Source organism: Physella acuta, unplaced genomic scaffold (assembly GCF_028476545.2).
Source record: "Physella acuta isolate Inbredline_101_S28 unplaced genomic scaffold, ASM2847654v3 ptg000308l, whole genome shotgun sequence".
Lineage (NCBI taxonomy): Eukaryota > Metazoa > Mollusca > Gastropoda > Physidae > Physella > Physella acuta.
In genome coordinates this window covers 1,286,889-1,312,703 of record NW_026731827.1, presented here as the reverse complement: position 1 = coordinate 1,312,703, position 25,815 = coordinate 1,286,889, and the positions used below count along the sequence as shown (strand labels likewise).

General features: G+C 33.5%; 1 protein-coding gene and 1 long non-coding RNA gene across 3 annotated transcripts; one reads left to right on the top strand and one right to left on the bottom strand.

Moving 5' to 3' along the window:
- Window positions 1-746: 746 nt before the first annotated feature.
- On the bottom strand, window positions 747-3,875 carry LOC131940009 (uncharacterized). The gene is made up of 3 exons (XR_009386507.1): window positions 3,632-3,875; window positions 2,236-2,397; window positions 747-2,105 (listed from the first exon to the last, which is right to left on the bottom strand). It is a non-coding gene; the product is annotated as an uncharacterized LOC131940009 (long non-coding RNA).
- A 544-nt stretch (window positions 3,876-4,419) lies between these two features.
- On the top strand, window positions 4,420-25,127 carry LOC131940019 (mitogen-activated protein kinase kinase kinase 4). 2 transcript variants are annotated; one of them, XM_059298556.1, is made up of 23 exons: window positions 4,420-4,486; window positions 8,330-10,217; window positions 10,713-10,982; window positions 11,758-11,916; window positions 12,116-12,273; window positions 12,795-12,989; window positions 13,094-13,193; window positions 13,375-13,458; window positions 13,663-13,965; window positions 15,758-15,907; window positions 16,546-16,695; window positions 17,001-17,134; window positions 17,659-17,740; window positions 17,886-17,955; window positions 18,138-18,341; window positions 21,515-21,709; window positions 21,816-21,886; window positions 22,102-22,218; window positions 22,479-22,638; window positions 23,276-23,395; window positions 23,652-23,758; window positions 23,898-24,077; window positions 24,493-25,127. In XM_059298556.1, exons 1-23 carry the CDS (start codon window positions 4,425-4,427, stop codon window positions 24,535-24,537), a joined length of 5,004 nt encoding a protein of 1,667 aa, XP_059154539.1. In that variant the 5' UTR covers window positions 4,420-4,424; the 3' UTR covers window positions 24,538-25,127. The 2 variants fall into 2 exon arrangements, with proteins under 2 accessions (XP_059154539.1, XP_059154540.1); XM_059298557.1 differs by lacking the exons at window positions 21,515-21,709; window positions 21,816-21,886; window positions 22,102-22,218; ... (3 more) ...; window positions 23,898-24,077; window positions 24,493-25,127 and adding an exon at window positions 19,155-20,092.
- Window positions 25,128-25,815: the final 688 nt, after the last annotated feature.

Genomic DNA, 25,815 nt, shown 5'->3' with positions numbered 1-25,815 from the left:
AAATAAAGTATTTTAATTAGGCTGTTGCTCGTAATTTTTAAACTCCACTAATTTCGAGTAAAATTATACCACAAACAAACAGGATTTTTTTCCCTACACATTGATACCAATTTTGTGTCTCTAGCTTAATTAGGAGCTAAGATATGGCCTTTTAAAAATTTGTGGGCGTGGCTTAAACAGCTTAGACCTTCGTAATTCAAGTCTATGTTACGCAAGAAAAAAAGTTGGCACCGATGGTTTTTTCATTGCATCATCACGGATTCGCATTTTTCGAAAAATTAAAAAATTATAATTTTGTTGCATCATCCGGGATTCGCATTTTTTTAAAACTAAAAAATTATAATCAAGCTTAAAGCCTAAGTTATACTGGACTGGATATGATTGACTGAGTAATTTAATGCCATTCATGATTCATTTTTTATTATTGACTTATTACTCCGTGTAAAAAAAATTAATGTAGGTTTAAAATAAACTAGATCTAGTTATTGTAAATCGATTTATTAATATTTAATACTGTTAATACTATTATATAATAGAAATGCATAAGCACATATTACTTCACAAGTTCTTTAATGTAATTGTAATAACGATATTACTTGGGTAGATGAAGTAGAGTAGACCTGCACACACACCACATGGAAAATGGAAGTAGCAACTGGTTGCCTTTACGATACCTTCTCAACCCCCCCCCCCCCCCCCCCTTGATATTCAGTGTCTATATCAGGAGGCCATAATAAAATTATAGATCAAAATAAAAAGAAAATAGCTGTCAAAGTGTGTACCAGTGTTTATTACTACTGAACTATGCATACTGACATTTCAATGTTTGCTAAAAGAAATATAAATCATTAAAATACAGTAATCAGATTACCACATGAATTTTAATTTTGTCTAATAAAATAGAAACATTTAGGAGAATGGCAAAGTAAAAAAAAGATTTTTTGCAATAATTTAAAAATATGTTTATAAGAGCAAAGAAATAAATTACATAGTGACAACCTAAATTTAGCCCTTGTATAATCTACGATCAACACAGTACTGTAAAACAGTTACATAATCAAGAAATTAGCCTCTTCTCAATATGATCCCTCTTAAGAAGAAAAGTAGCATTAATTATCGAGGAATAAACATTAAAATATTGGTTTAAAGTATAATTACTAGTAGATCTAGATCTAACCCATTTATTGAATGTATGCTGGAAAAAAAATAGGTGACGAAAAATTTCTTGGACCACTTTAGTCTCTTTAGTGTTAAAACAATTTAAGTATCAATTATAATTAATCTTTAGATACAATTAGCACATCTAAGGAAAAGAAGCACATTGACTACTGATTCTAGGATTATCTAGCTGATTTCAATTACCCTGAAAAATAAGTTAAGTAATTAATTAAAATGTAATTTTTTTTTACACTATGAACACTAAACTTAATTATAAACATTGTTAGTATTAGTTTTCAAAATAAGTTTACAATTCACAGCAATCATTTTTTCAGTAACAATTTACAAAAACACTAATGTTTAAAAAATAAAGTTCATTTTTATACTAAAAATGAAAGAAGTACTCTGAAATTCTGATTAGCTATTATTCAGAAAGAAAAACAAGATTCCTATAAAGTCAACCACCAGTGATTCTGCCCGATGACTGAAATCCTCAGCATTATCCTTATCCTCTGCCCAGTAGCTTATGGTGTAAAGAGCTGACTTTTGTTTTGTTGCTGGCAGTCTTTTAATAGTCCTTCCACTGTATTGCGACACACCTTGATCACCTTGCTCCCACTTATGAGTCAGCTAGACACCAATCAGATTTCCCATCAGATACCTCTCCAGCTGTCGCACCAAGAAAGGCTCAGTAGAAGTCAACAACGCTTCCATGACTTTAAGAAACAGAATACATTTGATCGCCACATTGCGTTCTTGTAACTGAGCTTTATCGAAGGACCAGAAATTAACTTCCCAATCAGCCTGAGTGCTTGCGGCGCTGCATGAGAACCCCAGGCTTCTTGAGATCTGCAAGCAGTTGAATGTAGATTTTAGTTATGTCCCAGCAGCCACATCATTCTCTTTAAGATGAGCCTTAAATAAAGCTGGATCTCCATGAAAACTACCTGAAAAGAGAAGGGCAAATGGAATTAGAATTTAGCAGACCATTTCACAAAATATATATCTAGCACAACATATTGCAAACTATATAAAATAAATATAAACATTAGAAATACATTCAGTCTCCATACTTACTGAATGTACTTCCACCTGAGACATGGGTTGAACATAGAAAGGGCTGTACACAAGTTCCACCAACCTATTCCCAGTCACAAGCCTGTTCTCCTCAGCCGCTTTATATCAGCCATCAAGTTTCTGATTACATTAGCAATCCTTCTTACACCTTGTTGGTCTTGCCTATAAGCAAATAAGATGTACAAAGAAAACAAACTGACCCAAGTTCTAGGCACACAATTCTAGAATTAAATTAATATTAATAAAATTATCAAGTACTAAAATTGTCCTTAATAGGCCTAATTATGGATATATACATAGGCCTACATTAATTTAAATATATAGGCCTACTTGATGGAGAATTATACCTGCACTAGTCTAAATCTATTCTTAACCATTTAACAATGTCTCACTATTTTTACAAGATCTAGATTAGAATCTAGATCTAGACTAGTACTTGTATGACCTAATCAAACATAATGATTAAATGATTGTGTTCATCTACTAAATGTACTGAATTAAAATAAATAGGCTAATTAATGAATTGATATAGGCCTAGTCCTACTTAATACTTAATGCAGAATTAGATGAACACTTAGGCCTATATAACTATATAATTATATAATTAATTAACTTATCTAGATTCTAGATCTAGATCTATATCAAAATTAACTAGTACCTTTTATTTCTTACTAGAATCTAGATTAGTGTAGGCCCTATACTATTGTATTACTATTAGCCTATAGATTATAGATTTAAGATTAAATTAGATCTAGAATTAAACTAGATCTAGGCCTAAAGCTAGATTATTTTTTACTAGATCTAGTTACTATACTATAGACTATAGATCAATACTCAATAGAGCTAGTAATCTGGATTCGTTTTTCTAAATCCAGAATCTATTAGGCTATCTATCTTATTAATAATATCATCTAGATCTATTCTAGGCCTATTTACTACTAGATATCTATACTTAATACTAGAGTCTAAATTTTCTATTTTCTAGAGTCTAGAAATCTAGAGATCAAAATTTAAGTCAACTTGTGTAAAAATCTTAAAATTAAATTAATGTAAAGTCTAGATCTAGACCTAATGGCTTATTGTCCTAATCAACCGTAATAATTTAGTAAATGTAATGTTACAGTAATGTAGGCTACTTAAACTAAATTATTAATATTAGTAGGCCTATAGTAATACTAATAGTAATCAAGTAATGCGATATTTTAATAATGTAAGAATCACAGGAAATTTGGCGCGAAATTAAGGCTCTATCGCGGTGAGCCTTCCTAGGCTTGCGGACCATTGAAATCGTAATTTTAAAATATAGGTTAATTTTAGAAGACCCAATTATTAGTCTAGTCAACATTTGGGCATGTCAATGTAAATATTAAGTACCTTATTATTTATAGATTCTTACCTTATATTTCAGCACATTGCTCCTCTGTAAGCTAATAAACGAGATCCAAAAATTAAAATAGGTTTTGAATCTAAATCCTCTTGAGGTTAAAACAAAGATGCGCACTGTGTCATGCGTAGATCAGGTGTGCTGTGGTTTCGCCTTAAGCGACATGGCCTTAATTACCAATGGGCAACCGGAAACATGGAATTTAGGTTCAAGGTACAGCCATGATTACCATGGCAACAAAGGTCACGGCGCAAGCTGCGCAACTCGCTATTTTAATCAATTCCTATTACAATTTATTAAAACAGTTTTCTAAAACGCGAAACAACGTCTAAAATATTCGTTTTTTAACATTGCTTTTTTATAATGCAAAAGTGTGACGTCGCGCCATCTGACCCCCCCCCCCCCCCCCCGCCCCTCCTCCCCCCCTCCCCCTCATCACACACCGTCACAAAATTACGGACCCCCGTTCCGCCACACTTTTGCATTTTAAGAAGTACAATAGGAACGATTTGTGACAATGAAAAAAGAATGGGGGGTAAAAGTCGTCCCAAAAATTGTGACGTCATTTACGGATGGGTCGCATGGACTACGTCAATGATCTGAAATGCAAATATTTTAATATGGGATTTATTTTTTACATATAGTAGATCTATCTTTCTGAAACCCGACCCCTACCCCTCTTGGACTAAGATCATGTAGACGTGCCCAAAACAAAGAAAGTATCATAAATAATAAACTCTGCATGAAATAGAAAAATGCGAATATAATAATAAAGTACAGGAAAATGTAAATAGTAAAAATAAAAATGGCGACTCCCAAAAGGAGTTCTTCTCCAGTAGAGGATTTTAATCCATTATCTGATGACCAGTAAGCGATAATAAATTATGATGTAGACTGTACAATTGCAACATGTAGATCTAGATATTTTAAGTTTTAGGCTTCAGTGTATAAAAGTGTTTAAGCCTAGTTAATAGTCACAGTGTAGTAGTGTAGTAGTCTCGGAACTAGATCTAGAAATTCTGAAAATAAGATCTGAAGTAATTCAAGTGTTAGTGTAGACTGTAGAGTGTAGTGTTTAGTCACTGTTTAGTGTAGATCTAGTACTTTTTTTTTTAGTAGTAGTGTAGTCTTCTTAAGTTCTTTGACTTTCTTTTCTTACTTTCACCATTCTGATTCTTTTGTTGATATACATAAAACCTGCCATTTGCCAAATTACATTGGACTTGTGTGATTGTTGTGTGATTAAACCGTTTGTTTACTCTTTACCCTGTAGACTGTAGAGTAGTCGCCAGTTGCCAGTATAGTAGGAAGATATTTATTTTACATAGCAGATATAAAAGTAACACTGCCTTAATAGTTGAGTTAGGGTTGTTGGTATCGGCCGAGTTCTCGGTAAAAACATGACCCGATTTCTCCCATTATTTTCTCCTGATACCGGACACACGAGATTTGGTTTTGCATACTAAACTAATAACTAATAGGCCTAAGTTTTTAATTTATGGTAATTAATTAAGTTTAAAAGGTCATTTCCTAATGTTAAATGAAAAGTGGAATGGTTTTCCAGTAATTTTAAGTATTCAAGTTCTACTTATCCTTACTTATAGTTATATTTATATGCTGAAAATCAGAATTCATTACACAATACTCACATAAAAACATTGATCTGATAACTTCTGTTCACTTTTAACAAAATGGCTTAAAGATGGACTCTATTTCACCTGCCCAAAATAATGGGGCAGTTATATGCATATTACAGTGTTCAAGTCATTTTCTTTAGATTGCTATGTAGTTCTTTCATTCACTGTAAAACATTGCTTTAGAAACATTTTCATATTTGCGCAGCAGTTTTTTTGGGGTTATGGAAGGAAGCCAACACAAAAATATACTTCTGTATTATTTTTATTCATTTCAACAGCATATACAAGTTCTATATATCATTCTAGCTAAACTCAGCAAATATGAACAAAATACAACTGCAAGTAAAATAACTATGCTCAATTTATTCAGGTATACCATGACTTGTCACAATTGGCCAATGCAAAAACAAGGGGATTCCACCCCTCACAAAAAAATTCGCTAAAAAAAACTATTTGAGCTAGACAGAAAATCTTTTTTGTTTTGTTTTCATATAGTTCAGCTCTACAAGAATATGTAATTTTTAGTTTTATATGATGATTAGTGTTTTTTTTACCAAAATCCCTACTAATAGTAAGTTAATAGTATAGGGATGATAATATTGATATCACCTACTGAGGTGTGGTGCATAAAAGGGCTGACCCTGAGAGATAACACTCAATGTAATGACGCTTTTGTTGTTAGAACCTGGCTTTATTGCAAATCTGTAGAACCTGGCTTTATTGCAAATCTGTATATGGCTGATTCATGAACGTCAAAGCCACATGCAGCACTAGTATGATAAAAAAACAGTAATATAAAATATAATGTACAATACCTTCATTAGATCTACATAACCAAGTTAAACAGCTGAACGGTCCTTGTCATCCATAGCCTGGGGTTTGAATGCCGCGGGCACAGGTACAACTACCCAGAGTCTCAGATGTCACATGACATGGGAACACGGGGAACATCGCTCACAGAAGAGCATAAAACAATACATCCATAGTTGCGGTACTACAGGGGCCGCAGCCAAATAAATACCAAATTACATACACTTAAACCTCAATACTTTTTCTTATAAACATATAACACACTAAAAAGTAGCCCTGCACTCTTAATCTATACCTCATTCACCAGTCAAGATAAATGCTTTTGTTATTTTAAGATACATATATTACTCCTAGTCATAAATTGCATGAATGATAGCCAACTGTGAATAGCCTCGGCCTTTTGGTATAATTTTGTTTAATAGGTTTTTTCTTCACAATTTTTGTTGCCCCAAAGATTGTCTTAGTGATGTTTTTACAATGATTGATAGATTCCTCAGACAGTCAGCTAATGGAACACACTTGTGGCTGATGTTTACCTGCACCCCAATGTTTCCTATACATATCACTGTTTTGTAAACATAAGGCCTTTTGAATTTTAAAATTGAACATGCCTATCCAACAATGATATAGCTTTTAAAATTAATTGATTCATAACAAGTAATAAAATAACATTGCAAGAATATGAAGACAGCTCAGTAAGCCATTATAAAATATAAGGTTGAGTTAGATCAAATTTATTCATCACCTTGCCAGGTGGCTAAAAAATGGTTTTCTTTATTTTCATCATCCGTAGAGAGAATTGCAGAGCTTTTAAAAATTGAATCTTTTCAGTCTCTGAAGTAGTTCAATACTTAACTTTCATATTTTATTAACTTGAAATGACATAGGTTAAATAAAAAAATGTTTATACATATAATAGTGGTTTTAAAAAAATAATTTTGTAAATATTTTGTTACAAATGAAATTCTAAAACAAATGATAAATTATGAAACAAAAAGTGGTTCTTTAACACAGTTAAGCTGAACAGAGTTCCAACTACGGTAGGTTAGGCCCAGTAGCTAGGGACAGCAACCCATCTAGGAGAGAAACACTCCAAAATCAAATACTGCTGCCTTGTATCTGGTTCTTGTTTGGACAAGAAAGAACAGCAGGCTAAAATCAGAGTCAATGGCCTATATGGCACATAAAAAGTTGACACATAATATTTAATTCTGTTGGAGGAAATCACATTCCAACATTACAATTAAGAACTAAGTAGAAAAAGATAAATCAAACTAAAAAATAACCATTGATAAGTCATACTAAAAGATAGACATTGATAAGTCAAACTAAAAGATAGACATTGATAAGTCAAACGAAAGGATAGGCATTGATTATATTGTTAACTAAACCTTATAAAAAAACAGACTTATTTTTTGCAATAAATTTAAGTATCTATAACAATTTTTTTTTCATTTAAAAAAAAAAATAAGTAGATCTAGTACTAAATGATATTACAATTTTTATGGATATAGCAGTTAAAAAACCAACTTAACATGAGTTTGTGCTTTTTATTGGTGCATTCAAGCTGGAAGCTTTTCTTATTTCTTTATATTTTCTTTTTTGTTAAGTACATTATTGCATATATTTTTTCATAATAAAAAAAAGAACAGATAAGAGTTAGTTGCCTTTTTTCAAGACACTTGGAGCAGTGTTTCAAACAAGGATAGTTTTTCTCTGCTATTTGTTAATTGAGCTCAAAGTTCAAGTGTTCCAAAACTTTTGATTATTCAAGCAATATAATTTCATTTTATATAAAACATTTGTGAAATTTAAGAAATGTCTTTAGATTATTCATCAGAGCGAAATAAAATCCAGTGAATCACCTAAAGCATAAACCCTTGTGATGATTAATTAACATTAGCTTACCAAGTATGGACTGTTAGTGACATAAGTATGTCAGGGAGAACACTGGTTCAAGCAATATTTAAGTTAAGAACTTTTACTTCCCTTTATATTTTTTTCAAGTCAGAGCTACTGACGTATTTCCTTTGACGACATTTCCACACTTTATCCTTGGTCCTATGCACTGAACATCAAGTAAAATCAACAATATAAACTATACTGTCTATTACCAACTATTAAACTTTCTTTTTTTTTTGCTCATGAAACAGAAACTTTATTACTTGTGTATTGTTTGTGTTTCACACTTTCAGGTTTTTTTTAGAGAAATTTCCCCAGCATTTAAAATAATTTAGTGTAACTTGTGTCTTTTATACCATAGATCCCCTGATCAGAAGTATCTTAGTACAGCAGTCAATGGAGATGAAATATATGATGAAGACTTGAACTCGACAAACAGTTTTGGCTCAGATGAAGATTCTATCAGTGATCAAGATGATGGTAGAACTCTCGGCCAGCAGTATTCTATTACCCCTCCATCTATACCTCGTTCACAGAAACGTGAGAAAAAAGGCCAGACTATGAGAAGTCGTCATGCAGATAGATCTTATAAAGAGTTTCTAATTACCAAAAGACAACAGCAGCCTAAATCTTTTGTGAATGTCATTAAAAATGAGTACTTGGCAGATCCTCCTCTATGTAATCTAATGGAGCTTGACTCAGATGACAACATGGACAGAGACACCATTCGAGGGAAGCACTTGAAGAAGGAGAAAAAGAAAAGGGAGAGTAAAGAGACGAAGAAGACTCTGTCCTTACTGCGGTTCAATGAGAGAGAGGAGAAACGCTTGTCTGAAGACTTCAGCATGCTGCACGTCTCTGAGGCGCTAGAGCAGACTGGCATTAAGCTGGACGGCTCAGGGAGGTTTTCACATCTACGCCAGAAGGTCATTTTACCGCTCAGTCCTGAGTGTAGAGCCAGGCGTCAGATAGCTGAAGTTCCAGAGTGCCAGAAAGAGAGGGCAGAGTTCCACAACAACTTTGCTCTTCTCATCAGCTTGGGCACAGAGGCTAAGAAGGACAAGGAGACAAAAATGTCCTCTTCTAAAAGACAGTTTAGTGTGGAGCAAGATGTCTGGAGGTCAACTTTAATAGAACAAATATGGATAGAGCTGCAGGCTTACATCAATAACAATATCTCGCATGAAGAACAGATAGAACTGCTGAAAAAAGAAAGGCAGTTGCATGAGAGGGTCATTGATGACATCAATAATTTCTCTTTTGCTGAAACAGTTTCTGGGGATTGTCCAGACACTGCTTTCAACACAGACACCAACACGTCCAATGCTTTCTTCTCGGAGAATGGCTGTAGAAGATCTTACAAAGAACTGGTTTCTCGCAGCGTCTCAGCTTCCTTTCTAGATGTTGATCTTACAAATGAAACTGTCCATGTTCAGGAAAACGCTCTCATACAAGTTCAGAAATTGCTTGAAAGACTTGATCATTATGAGAGCGGCTTCAACTCTACAAAGGCTTGTGAGAAAGAGAACAAAAAATACAAAGACCCTGGGTTCCAGCGGAGGGTGAAGTGTTTGAACCTGTGGCTGAATATAACCTGTGACTTGTGCCAAAAACTCAAACTCTTTGGTCGCATCATTGGCGCCCACTCCCGTGGTATACCCTGGCCACTAATAAACTTTGAATTTCCTAAACCTCAACCCCACAACCTTCCAGGCTGTGCCAGAGCAAGTGTTCCAGATGTCTTAGAGACTGAGCCCACTGATTCCTCTGATATTGATGAATCTGAAGTGTGCCCTAATAATTCTTATTCCAAAGATCAGGAAAACGCTGGTGATCCTGGAGGTAATGTGTATCTTAGCCCCAGCCGTAAACAAGTCAAGTTTCAGTTTGGGGATGAAAGCAACAGTGACCAAGGGTCACCCATGGGCAGCCCATCTAATGAAGATCCCAGCAACCCCTTAAACTCTAGCACGCCCATCCGTGGTCTCAACCCACTAGCAACCATCCCCTCTGATGAGTCCTTTCTCCTGGGTTCATCTCGGACTTCCAGTGAAGCCAACATTGAGGACTGCAGGCAGCACAACCATTCAATCTACAGACATTATGCAGAGAAGTGCCTCCGCAAGATGGGCCTTCAGAGACTCAATGTTAGATTAAGAGATTTATTCCACCGTAGTTTGAGGAGGGCAAAAGAAGCTTTACAGAGACCTAAGGATACACTCTACTCAGATACTGGCATGGATGATGAGGTAGGTTTTTATGGTTTGTTTGTTGTTGATATAAAAAATAACCCATAATCATCTTTTCCTTTCAGTGCCCAGGACATATGGGACGGCAACATAAAAATTATACTTGCTATAAAAATAGCTCATGGTCTACTTTAATTTCAATCATAAAATACATTTTATTGTTTACCAGGAAGTTTTAAGTGTGTATGTGGGGGGGGGGGGGGAGGGGGGGAGTAAACGTACTGTATCTTACAGTGTATATACATTTATATTTATACAAAATTTTAGACTCTACGTTCATTTAAAATAGTTGATTTTTTTCTTGAGGTTTTTTTATTTAAAGAATGATTTTGTCTTAATAAAAATTTAAGCAAGCGTTAAAGTTGTTTTTAAAATTATATTGGCTATTGTAAGAGTTGAGAGTATTTAATTATAATTATTGTTTTGTAAGAATTTATTTAAAAGAAAAGTAAATATGATAGTAATAGCACTTTTGAATAATCTTTCTGTTTAAAGGAGCTGCCAAATGGTTCAGAGGAAACAGTTGGTTCTTTTTCCTCTGGGCCAGCTTCAACAGATTATTCCACACGCCCTGGCCTGGCTAGAGGCAGCAGTCTTTCAGAGCATGGAGAATGGAGCAAACAGTTTATTGAGATGGATTTGCCTTCATTTAGACCTACTTATCTGTTTATTGTACGCATTCAGCTGGATGTCATCCATGAATGTTTGAAGCTAAGAAAAGATCAACGGCCAATAGGAGATCCTTCATTTCTCAGTATTAGACAGGTATCTATAGTTTGTTGGTCTAATAAAAGTAGGATTGTCTCAGACAAAATAGGAAATGTAAGGAGACTATATTGTTTTATTGAAAAGAAAGGGTGGATTCATTCATGATATCAGGTTTAGTGGTAGAACACATGATTTCTACTCTGAAAGTCTAGTTTGGTTACCAGTTTCCCAGTCTAACTCTAATTAAAGAAAGTAAAGACAGCTGAGCCAAGTGTTGATCAAACAGTACTTTCATGCACTGAAGTCAAGAAATAGATGAACTGTACTTTCACCCAATGGACAATCTGGTTTTGATTGGTATTTCATTAAGTCAGCCAACACATAGTTTCTATATATATAATTCTCTTCTGGGAGACGTTAGAAAACAAGCTGTAAGCGCGCCGAGCAGTCCCCTCTTTTCCTCTCTAGGCATATCGAAACCACCCCCACACCCACATGGTCTGGTGAGCTGTAGTTCACGCTAAATGTTTACATCGTAGAGCCGGGTTTAGTGACGGCTTTTAGGGGCAGATAATTTAGTTTAAAACTATTTTATACTTAGGGGAAGTAACTAAGGGGGGTAGGGGTTGGGGGAAAGGGGGGTTTTAGTGTTTTAAAGCAAATATTTTCAGTGTACTACGGTACTGTCGAATTCACAAATTATGAATTACTGAAAAGTAGAAAATAAAACAAGTAAATAGCGGCGTATGATTCGCTGGGGATTGGCTCGTACTTTATAAAATGCTAAATGATGTTTCTATTTAAGCATAACTGTTACCTATTTTATGTGCAGCTTATCCGTGAATGTAAAGAAGTTCTGAAAGGTGCTACTCTAGTAAAACAGTATTACCATTACATGGTGGATGCTGTCCTGTGGGATGAGCAGGAAGCTGAGGCCAAGTATGAGACAGATCTAACAGAATTTGACGAGGACATGAAGAATATGCTAGATGTAAGAACTAAATCTGGCATTGTTTACTGTGGAATAAACTTTGTTTGCTTTACGTAAATATTAGTTTGTGCACAATTCTCAGAATTCTGTTTCTACACTTTAATACAATTTGGAGATTATAGTTTAAATTATGGAACTATTTACTTTTTGAGATCTTGTGTATGGTGTTCCCTTTTAAAAATGTAAATCTCTATTGTAGGTATACTTTAACTATTTGCAAAACTGGATCTACATGCTTCAAGGGTTGCCTCAAGCTTCTCTTGGGATGAAAAGTGCCTTAGAAGAAGAGTGGACGTTTACAAAGTCTATCTGTGCTTACATTATGGGTGGGGAGGCAGAGGCAGCTAAAAAGTTTAGGTAACTATGTTCAAACCTGAATACTCTGTTACTATTATTTCACAGCTTTACTTTATAATTTGGGTATCTCTAAAATAACAGTTTAGGTCTGTTATTTTCATGGTAAATGTATTTCTGTGTCTTGGGCACAAACAGAAAGAGATGATGATGATAATATTTTAGCTCAAAACAATAGCATCAAGAAGCATTTTACAATTCTCACACACTTATAAATATCAGTATCTTTTTAGAAAGAATACTGTCTTCTGTAAAGTATTGTAGTGTAGTGAATAAGTAATTTATAAAATGTAAAGTGAAGAGTTTCTTTGGTCTCACTATAATGGATTCTGTGGTCACCACTATACCCAGCCATCATTACTTTCTCCTATTCAAGTTAAGTACCCATCGGAACTGTGTGGGCTCAGGGATGACATATGTTCTTGGTAGTACTGGATAGCTGTTGCAGGCTCTACCACTCACCCTCTACTTAACAGAGTAATGATGGGATGTTGTACAGATAAAATAGCTTTCTCTCCCTACAGTTCATTAGCCAGTAGCCTGCTCAGCTCTATTGCTGATTTTCTGGACAACAATATTGACGAATACACACGCAGTCTGTATGATGAGAGTGTTGATGATGATGAAGCTATGGATGACAATGGAGATGACAATGATTTTGGTGATGACAATGAAAGTTTAGAGAGCAAGAGAAAACTTAGGAAGATGGCAGAAATGAAGTAAGATATTAACAATAGATACATTTTTTCTTCTGAAAAATATCTATTAATTAATTTTAAATTAAGTAGCCAACACTGAAAATTGTAATTCAATTTCTCTTCAGGCAAAATGTGCAAAAGACCCTTAGAAATTTTAAAAACCTTTTCAATGAGGCAAGAGAAAGAGCATCTAAAGCTCTTGGTTTTGCAAAGCTATTAAGAATGGTATGTGTATTAGTTTCAAAAAGAAGAAAATTCAATGCAAAATATTAACCCAAAGTTAGTAAGATACATTTTTATATATATTAAAAAAATACAGTTCATCAATTACATTTTTTTTTAAATTGTACTTAATTCATTATATTTTGCAACATTGATTCATAAAATCATATTAATTTTGTTTTAGGATTTAGAAGTTGCAGCAGATTTTAATATTTCTGTCACAACAAAAGAACTTTTTAGCAAATTAATGGAAACAAGACATGTCCAGGTACACTTCATCATTTTAATTTTTTAAGCATTAATTTATTTTCCACCTGTAAAAAGGTGTAAAAACATTCAAACGTGGTAAAATATATTATGTATTAAAATAGTTACTAATTAAAACTCTGCTACCAATATTAAACTGAGAGTTTAACTGTTTTAGAAGATCCAAATTAAAATAGCCAAGAATGTTTAACTCTCTGTCCTCTAGCTTTGTGCTCCACTGAGCTCCGGCTACATGATGTTCATCCCAGACAGCATCAAGTCCAACAAGCAGCTCATACTGCAGCTGTTGAACGTAACCTGCGGACGTGAAGACACACCAGATCCCGCCAAGCCGGCAGATCCCAACAACTCCAACCACCACAACACGTCTGTCAAAGATGACGGCTACCTGCTGATGATGAGGTGTGAGAATGGCTTGGATCACGTCAAGGAGTGCCCCCGGTGGACAGGGTTTAAACTCCAGGTGGAGCCGACAGCAGAAACAGCTATAGCACTGTCTCACATAGAGGTGGGTAGTTACTTTTGTCCATAACACTGTCTCACATAGAAGTGGGTAGTTAGTTTTGTCCATACCATTGTCTCACATAGAGGTGGGTAGCTAGTTTTGTCCATAGCCCTTTCTCACATAGAAGTGGGTAGTTAGTTTTGTCCATAGCTCTGTCTCACATAGAGGTGGGTAGTTAGTTTTGTCCATTACACTGTCTCACATAGAGGTGGGTAGTTAGTTTTGTCCATAGCTCTGTCTCACATAGAGGTGGGTAGTTAGTTTTGTCCATAGCTCTGTCTCACATAGAGGTGGGTAGTTAGTTTTGTCCATAGCACTCTCACATAGAGGTGGGTAGTTAGTTTTGTCCATAGCTCTGTCTCACATAGAGGTGGGTAGTTAGTTTTGTCCATAACTCTGTCTCACATAGAAGTGGGTAGTTAGTTTTGTCCATAACTCTGTCTCACATAGAGGTGGGTAGTTAGTTTTGTCCATAACTCTGTCTCACATAGAGGTGGGTAGTTAGTTTTGTCCATAGCGCTCTCACATAGAAGTGGGTAGTTAGTTTTGTCCATAGCTCTGTCTCACATAGAGGTGGGTAGTTAGTTTTGTCCATAACTCTGTCTCACATAGAGGTGGGTAGTTAGTTTTGTCCATAGCTCTGTCTCACATAGAGGTGGGTAGTTAGTTTTGTCCATAGCACTGTCTCACATAGAGGTGGGTAGTTAGTTTTGTCCATAGCTCTGTCTCACATAGAGGTGGGTAGTTAGTTTTGTCCATAGCTCTGTCTCACATAGAGGTGGGTAGTTAGTTTTGTCCATAGCACTCTCACATAGAGGTGGGTAGTTAGTTTTGTCCATAACTCTGTCTCACATAGAAGTGGGTAGTTAGTTTTGTCCATAACTCTGTCTCACATAGAAGTGGGTAGTTAGTTTTGTCCATAACTGTCTCACATAGAAGTGGGTAGTTAGTTTTGTCCATAACTCTGTCTCACATAGAGGTGGGTAGTTAGTTTTGTCCATAACTCTGTCTCACATAGAGGTGGGTAGTTAGTTTTGTCCATAGCACTCTCACATAGAAGTGGGTAGTTAGTTTTGTCCATAGCTCTGTCTCACATAGAGGTGGGTAGTTAGTTTTGTCCATAACTCTGTCTCACATAGAGGTGGGTAGTTAGTTTTGTCCATAACTCTGTCTCACATAGAGGTGGGTAGTTAGTTTTTTCCATAGCACTCTCACATAGAGGTGGCTAGTTAGTTTTGTCCTTAGCTCTGTCTCACATAGAGGTGGGTAGTTAGTTTTGACCATAACTCTGTCTCACATAGAAGTGGGTAGTTAGTTTTGTCCATAACTCTGTCTCACATAGAGGTGGGTAGTTAGTTTTGTCCTTAGCTCTGTCTCACATAGAGGTGGGTAGTTAGTTTTGACCATAGCACTGTCTCATGTTTCATGTAGAGGGGCAGTTAACTTTTTCCATTGTTCTTACATATGGGGGAGTACCTAATTATATCCATTGGTCTTTTTTAAATAGCTTTGACTAATTCATATTTTCCATTGTTCTAATAGCTTGTAGTCATAAGTTTATTATTAACATTGTAGTGAATGATATTGTAATGATATTCATTTTTATGTAATGATATTGATTTGTAATGGGTAATTTCAATTTTTTTTTTTTTTTAGTTTTTTTAAATTCCATTTTTTATGGTTCTATTCTAATACAAAATGAAGTAATGTAATTTGACTCTTTGAGGCAGATGTTTACACGAGGCTGTAAAACAAAATGTTTTTATAGCTTCTAATTGTTTTGTTATTTTTGTAGGTGATGGGCCTACTGTTTGTAGTGACTAACTCAGGAACACTTGCCCAGCAAAGAAAAACGTTTGAAAATGTTATGGGGAAAACTATTCAGCTTGTCAATGAACAAACATCATGTCACCAGTCTATAGCAGAGTCACTATCTGAGCTTAAGGTAAGTTGTAGGTTAGGGTAGCTCACAGTAAGTTGTAGGTTTGGCTTAGCTCTAGGTGCTTTTGTAGCTCAATTTATATTTATAGGTAAAGCAAAAACAGTTAAATGTTAGGCTTAGCTTTATGTTAGTTGTAGTTTAGAACTAACATCTATTTTTTGTAGTTACTTAGTTGATTAAAATTCTATTAATTACTCTTTTTCTTTCCCATTTTAACTCCTCTCAGAGCATAGGCCAATGACAACATCCATCCATACTTTTCTGTCCTTTGCTAATTTTTTTTTTCATTTCTTTACAACTCTTTCCAATAATTTTCCTGTATTTTTCCAGTAAGAAAAGATTTTTTAACATGATTGTTTTCTTTTTCAAATGAATAGACTAACACAATGCATTTTTTTTCCAATGAATAGACTAACACAATGCTTTCTTTTTCCAATGAATAGACTAACGCCATGCTTTCTTTTTCCAATGAATAGACGAACACAATGTTTTCTTTTTCCAATGAATAGACTAACACAATGTTTTCTTTTTCCAATGAATAGACGAACACAATGTTTTCTTTTTCCAATGAACAGACTAACACAATGTTTTCTTTTTCCAATGAATAGACGAACACAATGTTTTCTTTTTCCAATGAATAGACTAACGCCTTAGAGCTGATGGTGAAGGTAGCTCAGGCTATCCAACAGGTCAATGAAAAACTGAACTTCAATGAAGTCATCCAACAGGAAGAGAATATACTCAAGTTATATAGGGAAACAATGCTCAAAATTTATGATTTTGGTTTTGAGGTAATCAGATTTTAATAAATCCTATGTTTATTTTCACTTCAAGTTTTCACATTGTCTTCTATCTGCATAAAGATGGGTTTTTGTTATATAGAAATATTATAATTCTTTATCTACTATCCTTTGATTTTCACTTGAAAAATTAGATTTTTAATTTTTGTGTTTAAATGAAACAAAAATAGAATTTTGTTTGGTAACCCCACTAGTGTGTTTGAGTAGATCTGCCCCTGATGAGACACTACAGCTATTCAAAGTTCAAATGACATTGATTACCAAAATAATTTTCCTAATATTCAATGCTGTTTCAGTACCAAAGAGAGTTGATGCGACTGATTTCCCGTGACCAGCGAGAAAAAATGTGCCAGCTGACAGTGTCATTTGCAAAAGACTGGATGAGTTTTGTGATAAACAAGTGTGAGAGAGGCAGGGGAACACGTCCCAGGTTAGTTAAAGATTGGTCTCCTGTTCATGTGTATTTTGAGTTGGCTTTTTTACCAACCCTGCAGTGTGGGAGAGCACAATTTTATAACATTTTATAAAAAGTATTAATTGATCCATGCAAGCGATCCCCCAAAAGCAATTTCTTGTAATGACCAATAAAAGTTACGGGGGTATTATTGTGATTAGTAGTACTGATACAAAGTAAGATATTTACACAGAGGCCTACATTTTGTGTTTTTGTGATAACTGAAAATAATTTCATTTTAAATATTGCACATAATCAGTTAGTTCCTCAAACTAAATTTTAACCAAAATTATTTTGTAAAACTTGACAATTTAAAACCATAACAAATGAAAAAAATTCTGGTCTCTAAAATAAAGATTAACTTTAAAAAAAAAATAAACAAACTAAAACAATATTTCATTTCATACTTATTTTTGAGTCTCATGTATATTTTAAAAAAAAATCTTACATTTAATATAATTTTAGTGAAATCTGTCTACATTTTAACTCTTTTTCTGTAGGTGGGCGACTCAAGGACTAGAATTTATCTCCCTTGCCTGTGAACCAAAGAACATTGTGTACCTGACAAATGAAGAGTATGAGGTACAATAAGCACCTGTTATTGGCTTGAACTAACCACAGTTTAAAATTACTGTAAAGTATTTTATTTGATTCATTTGTTCACTGTAACTGTTTTTAGAATGTATTCCATTTTTGAATGAAAATAATTTCTTTATTTAATGCACAGAATTTCCAGCACCACATGCTGAATTCACTGTCTCACATCATTGGTTCATCCGACAGGGCTGTAGGTCCTGGTGAGTTTTTTAAGTAGATCTTTTGGCTTGCTCAATGTTTAGAATATATTTTATTGCCTTTAAAAACCAATTTCACCATTCTATTAATAACTCAATTTAAAAAAAAGTTTATTTCAAGATTATAGTTTAAGGACATCTAACCCAGCATTGGTTTCAAACGTTTCTGTTTTTTAACACCACAGGGGTATTGTTAAACAGAAGTAACCTTGACCCCTATCGTGGTAGCCAACCATCAATGCAGAGGTTGGTCTCCTGCCCAGAGGCCCGTTTTAGCCGATCGTTTTCATCCCGGTCTGTTCAGAGTGAGCCGCCCAGCGCTCACCACTCCACAATAGGCCTCACGCCTACATCCAGTGCTAGTTCTAATTCATTTTTTGGAGACAACAGTAAGTACTTAAGTTACGAAAAGCAGTTAAGAATTGTTTTTTTTTAAATGTATAACAGTAGCTTTTTACATTTAGGTTCTCAAAAAAAACGTGTGTAGTAAAAATAATTGATGATTCCCTTTTTCAGTTTTATATTAGATGCGTTAACAATATTTACCTTTTTGTTTTCAAAAACACTTGAATGTCCATAGTTATGTGTGCAGCTAAATTTTGTATTAAAATGTTGACTGGGCTCATTAACAATTTTTTTAAATGAATTAGAATCTTATTTAACCTTTGAACTTCTTCCTTGTTTGTGTCTTGTAGTGTGTTTGAGTAGATCTGCCCGTAATAAAACCCTTTAATTTTATTATTGGTTCAATTGAATAGAACAAGAAGAACAATGTCAACAAATACTGAAATTTACTTGCACAGACTAGTTTGTACTTGTGAAATTTAGACCTTCTATACTCTACACTGTTATCACATATGCATATGTTATCATAAGTATTGTGACTAGATACTTACACTGTTATTTATTGCTGGTGTTGCACTCTACCCTATTTAGCATGCAAGTTTAATGATACTATATAAGCAGTCTGCAAATATGTATATATATTTATATATATTTATTGTACCAGATGACCCTGTATGCAATTGTTGAGCTGATATCATTGACCCACTTACATTAACTTTGTTGTTGTTCCATAGAGGAGAAACATGAGTAAAAACTCAGAATTGAAGAACATTTCAGGAAGTAGAGCTGCTATAACTCATATTGTATGTCTTGTATCTAATGTAAACTGGCACTAAATAAAACAATTAATATTCTAGGAGGTTCCAGACACTCCATTCCAGAAATTCCAGAAATTTCTGTTTTGGATACAGCTGATGGTCGAATATATCTTGACATTTCTCAGACTCGTCGGGGGTCAAGAGGTCAGCTGCTATGTCATCTGGCTTATTTTAAGTTGAAAACTTGGGCTAAGCTCTTTTGTTATGACTTTTCTTTCACTGCATGTCTGTAATCATAGAACTTGTTGGAGAAACTGCTTTTGTTCTCAGGTTTTGTTCTTTAACTCACCAATTGGTCACATTTTTAAAGGATTGCAACATGCTAATCATGCACCAGATCTTAGACACTTAAACAAAAATTGTTCTTCTAAATTAATTGCCCATGTTGAAAAAAATTTTTAAAGACATTTTCTAAGGCTTTGAGTTAGGAAATCATCTGCACTTGTTTTGCCTTACACAAGCTGTGCTGATAAAATGGCTTCCCTGTTCTAACAGTCTGGGAAAAAAAATAATGCATGAAAACTAATGCAATTAGGTTACACAATTTCTAGATAAAAGATCAGTCTTTAACCATTTTTTTTCTTTTTTTTAAATTCTGTATTTAATCACAATGGTGCTTCATATTTCTTGTGTTTGTGTTGTCACTATTTCTAGAAAAATGTTTCCTACTTAAGTTCACTGCTTATGTTACATCATGTATGTTTTAATACAGCAAGATTTATTGTGGACAAATGGAACCCTTGAACTACATGCTTTTGATATGCTATATAGACTAGATTACTTAGAACCTAGTTGATAAAGATGTTTTACATTCTTTAATCCATTAGCATTATTCAAACAGAAATAAGCAGATTGTAGAAACAGTATCAACATCCATTGGATATTAATAAAACAAAGTTCAGTCGGCTTCTAACAAGGGTATACTTGTACAGGAATCGGCTAATATTTTTCATTTTAATACATGTTTATCTGCTAAAATCCAAGCTATTAGTATTACAATTCTGCACAATATACTGTTGTGAGATTTTTATTATTATCACAGATAATATAAGCAATATTTCCTATGATCAGGTTGCTAGTTTTGAACCACAAGCTCAAAAACTGTCTAATGCCATGAAACTTTTTTTTTTTTGGGTTATTTTTTTCTTATTCTATCCTCATCAAGCAGTAATATTTATTGTATCAGTGGTTTGACTATTTGTTAAAAATAATTTTTTAGATTTTGTCACTGTTCATGTTTGTTTTATACAGCAACATTTAATGTGTGGTAAAATAGCCCCCCAGAACTGGTTTCCAGAAAAATGTGCAAACAGAAAAATGCATCAATACATATTCATTATACTTATACACTTTCAAGTTCCATTGCACAAATTCCCATTGCGGATTTCTCTGGGAACCCCTAGAACAACATGGTTCTAATATGCTATATAGACCTATATAGACCTAGAAAAGACTTAGAACCTAGCTGTTTTAGGGTGATAAATTGCTGTACACTAAAGTTACAGTTGCCTTTGTTGAGGTTGTGCTTTAGGTCCCCACAAGTTCATGTCCTTTACTTTCATTGTCTAGTGATGTTTAACCCACAATAATCAGCTCAATTTATTACCTATGTTGAACGTATTGTTGTGTTCTACTTATAACTTTTGGACCTTTGTGTTCTCTGAATAAATATTTTATGAAACATAGTTTGAGAATTAAATATTAACATTTTGAAAACATAAGATATTAACTTCACATCTATAGAACCCACCAAAAAGAAAAAAGAAAAACAACAGATGTGTAACTTAGGTTTTTTATTTTTTTTTAATTAACATAAAAGCTGATAATAATAATATCAATGTTATTGGTTTTTGTTAAATAATTTTGAAATGTTTCAGTTTGGTAAGATATAAAAATAATAAGTTCCTTAAAATGTTTCAGATTATTTTTCTGCAATAATTTGTAGTAGTTAGTTAACCTTTTTAAAAAACTTCATTCAGTCTTTGGTTGTAGCTGCATGCTGGGGTAGTCATAGAACATTGTATAGCCCAGAGGTTTGTTTTTCCTAGCAGTTAAAAATTGGTAGTCATAGAACATTGTATAGCCCAGAGGTTTGTTTTTTCTAGCAGTTAAAAATTAGTCTGAAATTTATGTTGCCATCAGATAAAAGTATATCAATAAAATACTAATTGTAATTTAAAATAAAATCAAGGGATATTTTTTTATTGGGTCTGAACAATGAGAAAGTTAAAATTCATATTTTAACAGAAAAAAATGTTATCAGATTTTTATACCACTTGTTCCAAACAATTTAAAAAATAGAATGGGCTTGATTTAATCTTAATGTAACTTTCAATGTCGATTTTTAAAATGTGTTGCGTAACTAAAAGATGTATAATAAGTAGTCTATTATGCTTTAGGTCTGAATGAAGCCGAGAAAGTAAAATCGCGAGCCCAGCGTTTACACGAGCAGATAGAAAAGCTTGAGGTTGACAGGGAGCAGAAGCTGATAGAAAAAAGGATCATAGGTCATGTGACCACCAGGGTACAAGAGCCAGACTACCGCATGAATGTTCGTCGTGTCAACTTCAGGTGGCAGCGAGGAATCAAAATAGGTCAGCAATACATTCTTAATTAAATTTTTTTAATTGATGGGGAAATTTGATTCCGTAAAAGGTAATCCATGTCAAAATGTTATTAAATGTAACTTTTTTTTTCAAGGTGAAGGTCAGTTTGGAAAAGTCTATACTGCAGTCAATATTAATACTGGTGAACTGATGGCAATGAAAGAGGTAACCACTGTTCTTTATTTAGAAGATACAGTGATATATTTTTTTTCATTCATCATACTAGTTAGTACTCCACCTGATTATTAGCCAATTATTTTACAACACTTATGAGATAAAGTTTTAAAAATTGATGTTTTAACATGAATATCATTATCTTAATTTTTGTATCAGAAATGTGTAAAAACATTAAATTTGAGAAACTGTTTATATTTTTTTAGATGAAGTTCCAGCCAAATGATCAGCAGTCCTTGAAAGAAATCTGTGATGAAATTAAAAATTTTGAAGGCATTAATCACAGAAATTTAGTCAAGTATTATGGTGTGGAAGTCCATAAAGTGAGTTATTGTTTCAGAAAATTTGTAAATAATGTTGTCTGAGAATATCTCCCATCCAGAATCAGAAGGTTAACCTTAAGAGTCACTTATAGGTATTTTACCTATGTAAAGGCCCTTGATCATTGTACTTTATTCACAGTCCCTTCATATGTTGTTACCATCAGAACAGATTACCACAATTTTTTTTTTCTATAGGCTTTTAATGATCTATGCATATTATATTTTAACTATACGATTCAAAAGCCTGTCTTTGTTTTCAGGATGAGATGTTGATGTTCATGGAATATTGCGACAGTGGCTCTATAGAAGAAGTTGCTAGAATTGGCCTCCCAGAATACATGATTAGACGATACACCAATGAGATTGTTCATGCCATCGCCCACCTACATGAAAATAATATTGTCCACAGAGACATCAAAGGTAGGTGTTCAACTAGGGGGTAGGTCTCAGATAAGGTTATATACTGAATGTAGATTCTTGAAAAGCCTTGATATGTTCATTTTTGGGTTAGACACACCCTTTGTAAATATCAAAAGATAAAGCATTTTGATTTCTTATAATGAAGATTGAAATGGAAATATTATTTGCCATGGTTTTTTCCAAATGCTACAAAACTCACCTTCATCGTTATTTCTGTGGAGATTAGGTATGCAGCCACATTCTTCATTTTGGGTGATTCCTCTAAACTATGACCTTGACATTCTGGCTACTTTTGCTTTGATCTGATCTTTTCCATGTTTGCTTCAGCCTATTCATTTAATTTGCTGGTTTGGGCAAGACGTGTCAGACTTATCCCCAGTTGCACTTTTGTATATCTTGGCATATCTTGCGTGGTTTTTCCTATAGCTTGATGTAAACAAGAAAGTTGTTTCATTTTGTATGCAATGCAATTACTTCCATCTTTACATATATTTTATTTGTTCTTGAAATAATTTTAGGTGTTCATATCTTCTAACCTAATGTATGTATAAGTATTTGCTACGAGTGCAAAATTGAATTATGTTTATATAAAAAAATAATGTGTTTATTAAGGGATTTATTTATGCTTGTTCATTAGGAGCCAACATATTCCTGACTTCACAAGGTCACGTCAAACTTGGAGACTTTGGTTGTTCTGTCAAGCTAAAGAGTCAGCAGACTATGCCAGGAGAAAATATAAACTTAGTTGGCACAACAGGTACATTCTATGGAATTTTTCAAATAAAAATTCATTCTGATTTAGATTTTTTTTTTCAGAATATTTAATTTAAAAAAGAAATTGTAATATAAAACAATATTAGAAAATATAACAGGATAAATTTGACCCAAAAAGAGCAACAAAAAAAGAGTTTCTAATAAGTTAATTTCAAATGTTTTTATTTTAACATCAACAAAAAAAAACAAAAAAAAAATGTATCACTAGCTAGTTGATAATGAAAAAATAAATTTTGCAGCATATATGGCACCAGAAGTGATCACACAAAACATCCAAGAAGGTTATGGAAGAGCTGCTGATATCTGGTCTCTGGGCTGTGTTGTCATTGAAATGGCTACTGGGAAGGTGAAGGTCATTTTTAATATTCTTGTAAACAGTCAGTAACTTGACAATGTTTAAGTTTTACATTTTACCAAATAGTATTGATTGTATTTGTAAGTATAAATTAGTGAGAGACCTGTATGAATATGTTTTCTTCCTGTAGCGCCCATGGCATGAATTGGAGCACAACCTGCAGGTGATGTTCAAGGTGGGGACAGGTCACACGCCACCAATCCCAGAGTGCCTGAGTAAAGAGGGAAAAAATTTTCTCAGCTGTTGCTTGGTTCATGAGCCGTCTAAACGCTCAACAGCGGCTCAACTGCTAGACCACATGTTTGTAAAGGTAAGGAGGGTCTTTCTACAGCCAGAGGCTCAACTGCTAGATCACATGTTTGTAAAGGTAAGGAGGATCTTTCTACAGCCAGAGGCTCAACTGCTAGATCACATGTTTGTAAAGGTAAGGAGGATCTTTCTACAGCCAGAGGCTCAACTGCTAGATCACATGTTTGTAAAGGTAAGGAGGATCTTTCTACAGCCAGAGGCTCAACTGCGAGATCACATGTTTTACAGTCAAATAAACCTTTCATACAACCTTTTTTGCATATAGACTATAAAATGAAACTTTTATAAAGTAAACACATTCAGGTCAGTAAAGGTTAAATATTGCAAGTATTTGTATGAAGTGTATTGGTAATTTATTATTATTTGTGGCTTTGCACAATGGCATTTGTAATAAAATCTTAACATTTCTTTCCCAGTGTTACGATGATGTTGAGGAAAATGAATCCGATGATGATTCCTGACACTGTAAGGAAAATTAACTCATTAAGTTTCATGATGGTGCTTAAAAAGTTTAAACCACACTAAGTTTATAAAAATCCTGAGTTTTTATGCAGTAATATGCATAATAGTGCTTTAAAAATGTAATACTATTAGTATTTATGAATTTATTTCATTCAGATAAATAACACTGGGATATTAAGACTAGCTGAACCTTAAATGTTCATGTAAACATTTTAGACAAAAATACTTTTATTACTTTAGAAAAAATTTTTTGAAAGAAAACTAGTTTGGTTTTTAAAATTAGTTGTAAAGATTATTTTGTTTCCTTTTGTTTCATTTAGTAAGATACCTGCATGTTAAAAATGTATTGTTTTACTATTCTGATTTTAAAGTTCTCCAGTATTTAGCTAAATGATATTGCATATGGTCATCAAGGCTTTGAATAATTGTCCCTATCCTTAAACTAAAAGAGAGCTGGTCTTTCTTGATCCAGTATTTGACACATATCCTTGTGATTCATTCTTACAAAGCAATAAAACAAAATAATTTTATTCATTTATATTTTTAGATATTTGTTTTCACTTGAGGTAACATTTAGGCAGTCTGTTTTTTTTTTGTGTTTTGAAGTATAGTCAGAGTAGAATCAAGCAAGTGTTGTGTTGTAGTTGTTTTTTTTATCAACAATGAAAGCTGGATGATTTACTAAGAATATGTAAACAAAAGCTTCGTTTACATAAAACTTAAATTCATCTTTTATACTGCTTTTTGTTTTAAAATTTTATCATGCTGTGTTAAAAAATTGTTAATGTAATGTAAATATTTAAAATAATCAAGACTTTATTTCATCACATTGAGAATCCTGAGATGCTGTACACTTGTATGAAATCCAAAATGACATATTTAGTCAATTCAAGTGAATGCAGTGTTTGATGTAAACAGAACAACTGGCAAAAGTAATCAGTTAATCATTGTACATTGTAATGAGTAGAAAAAAGATCTTTAAAATTTAAGAACTAATTTAAGTCCTAATCATTTTCTAATCAGATAGTAAAATGAAAATTAAGATCACTTCTAATTTTTTAAATATAGTTTTAAACTTTTATCTTTAGGCCTATGTGATTTATTTTTTTTAAATAATAAGGGAAATTATTATGTTAGTATTCTTTTATTTAAAAACAATAAGGTAGTATTGTATTTTAGATGAACTTAGCATATTTAGAAAACTAACAGTAGTAATAGTAGTTAATATATTAAGGACTTCCTTAACTGGTCATTTTTTTTTCTTACTTCTGGATATA

Bases quoted from the DNA above. Each gene is read 5' to 3' on its own strand.
- LOC131940019 (XM_059298556.1), top strand. From the start codon at position 4,425: ATGGCGACTCCCAAAAGGAGTTCTTCTCCAGTAGAGGATTTTAATCCA. The intron at 10,218-10,712 runs GTAGGTTTTTAT...TTCTGTTTAAAG, and splicing joins ATACTGGCATGGATGATGAG to GAGCTGCCAAATGGTTCAGA. The intron at 13,966-15,757 runs GTGGGTAGTTAC...TTATTTTTGTAG, and splicing joins TAGCACTGTCTCACATAGAG to GTGATGGGCCTACTGTTTGT.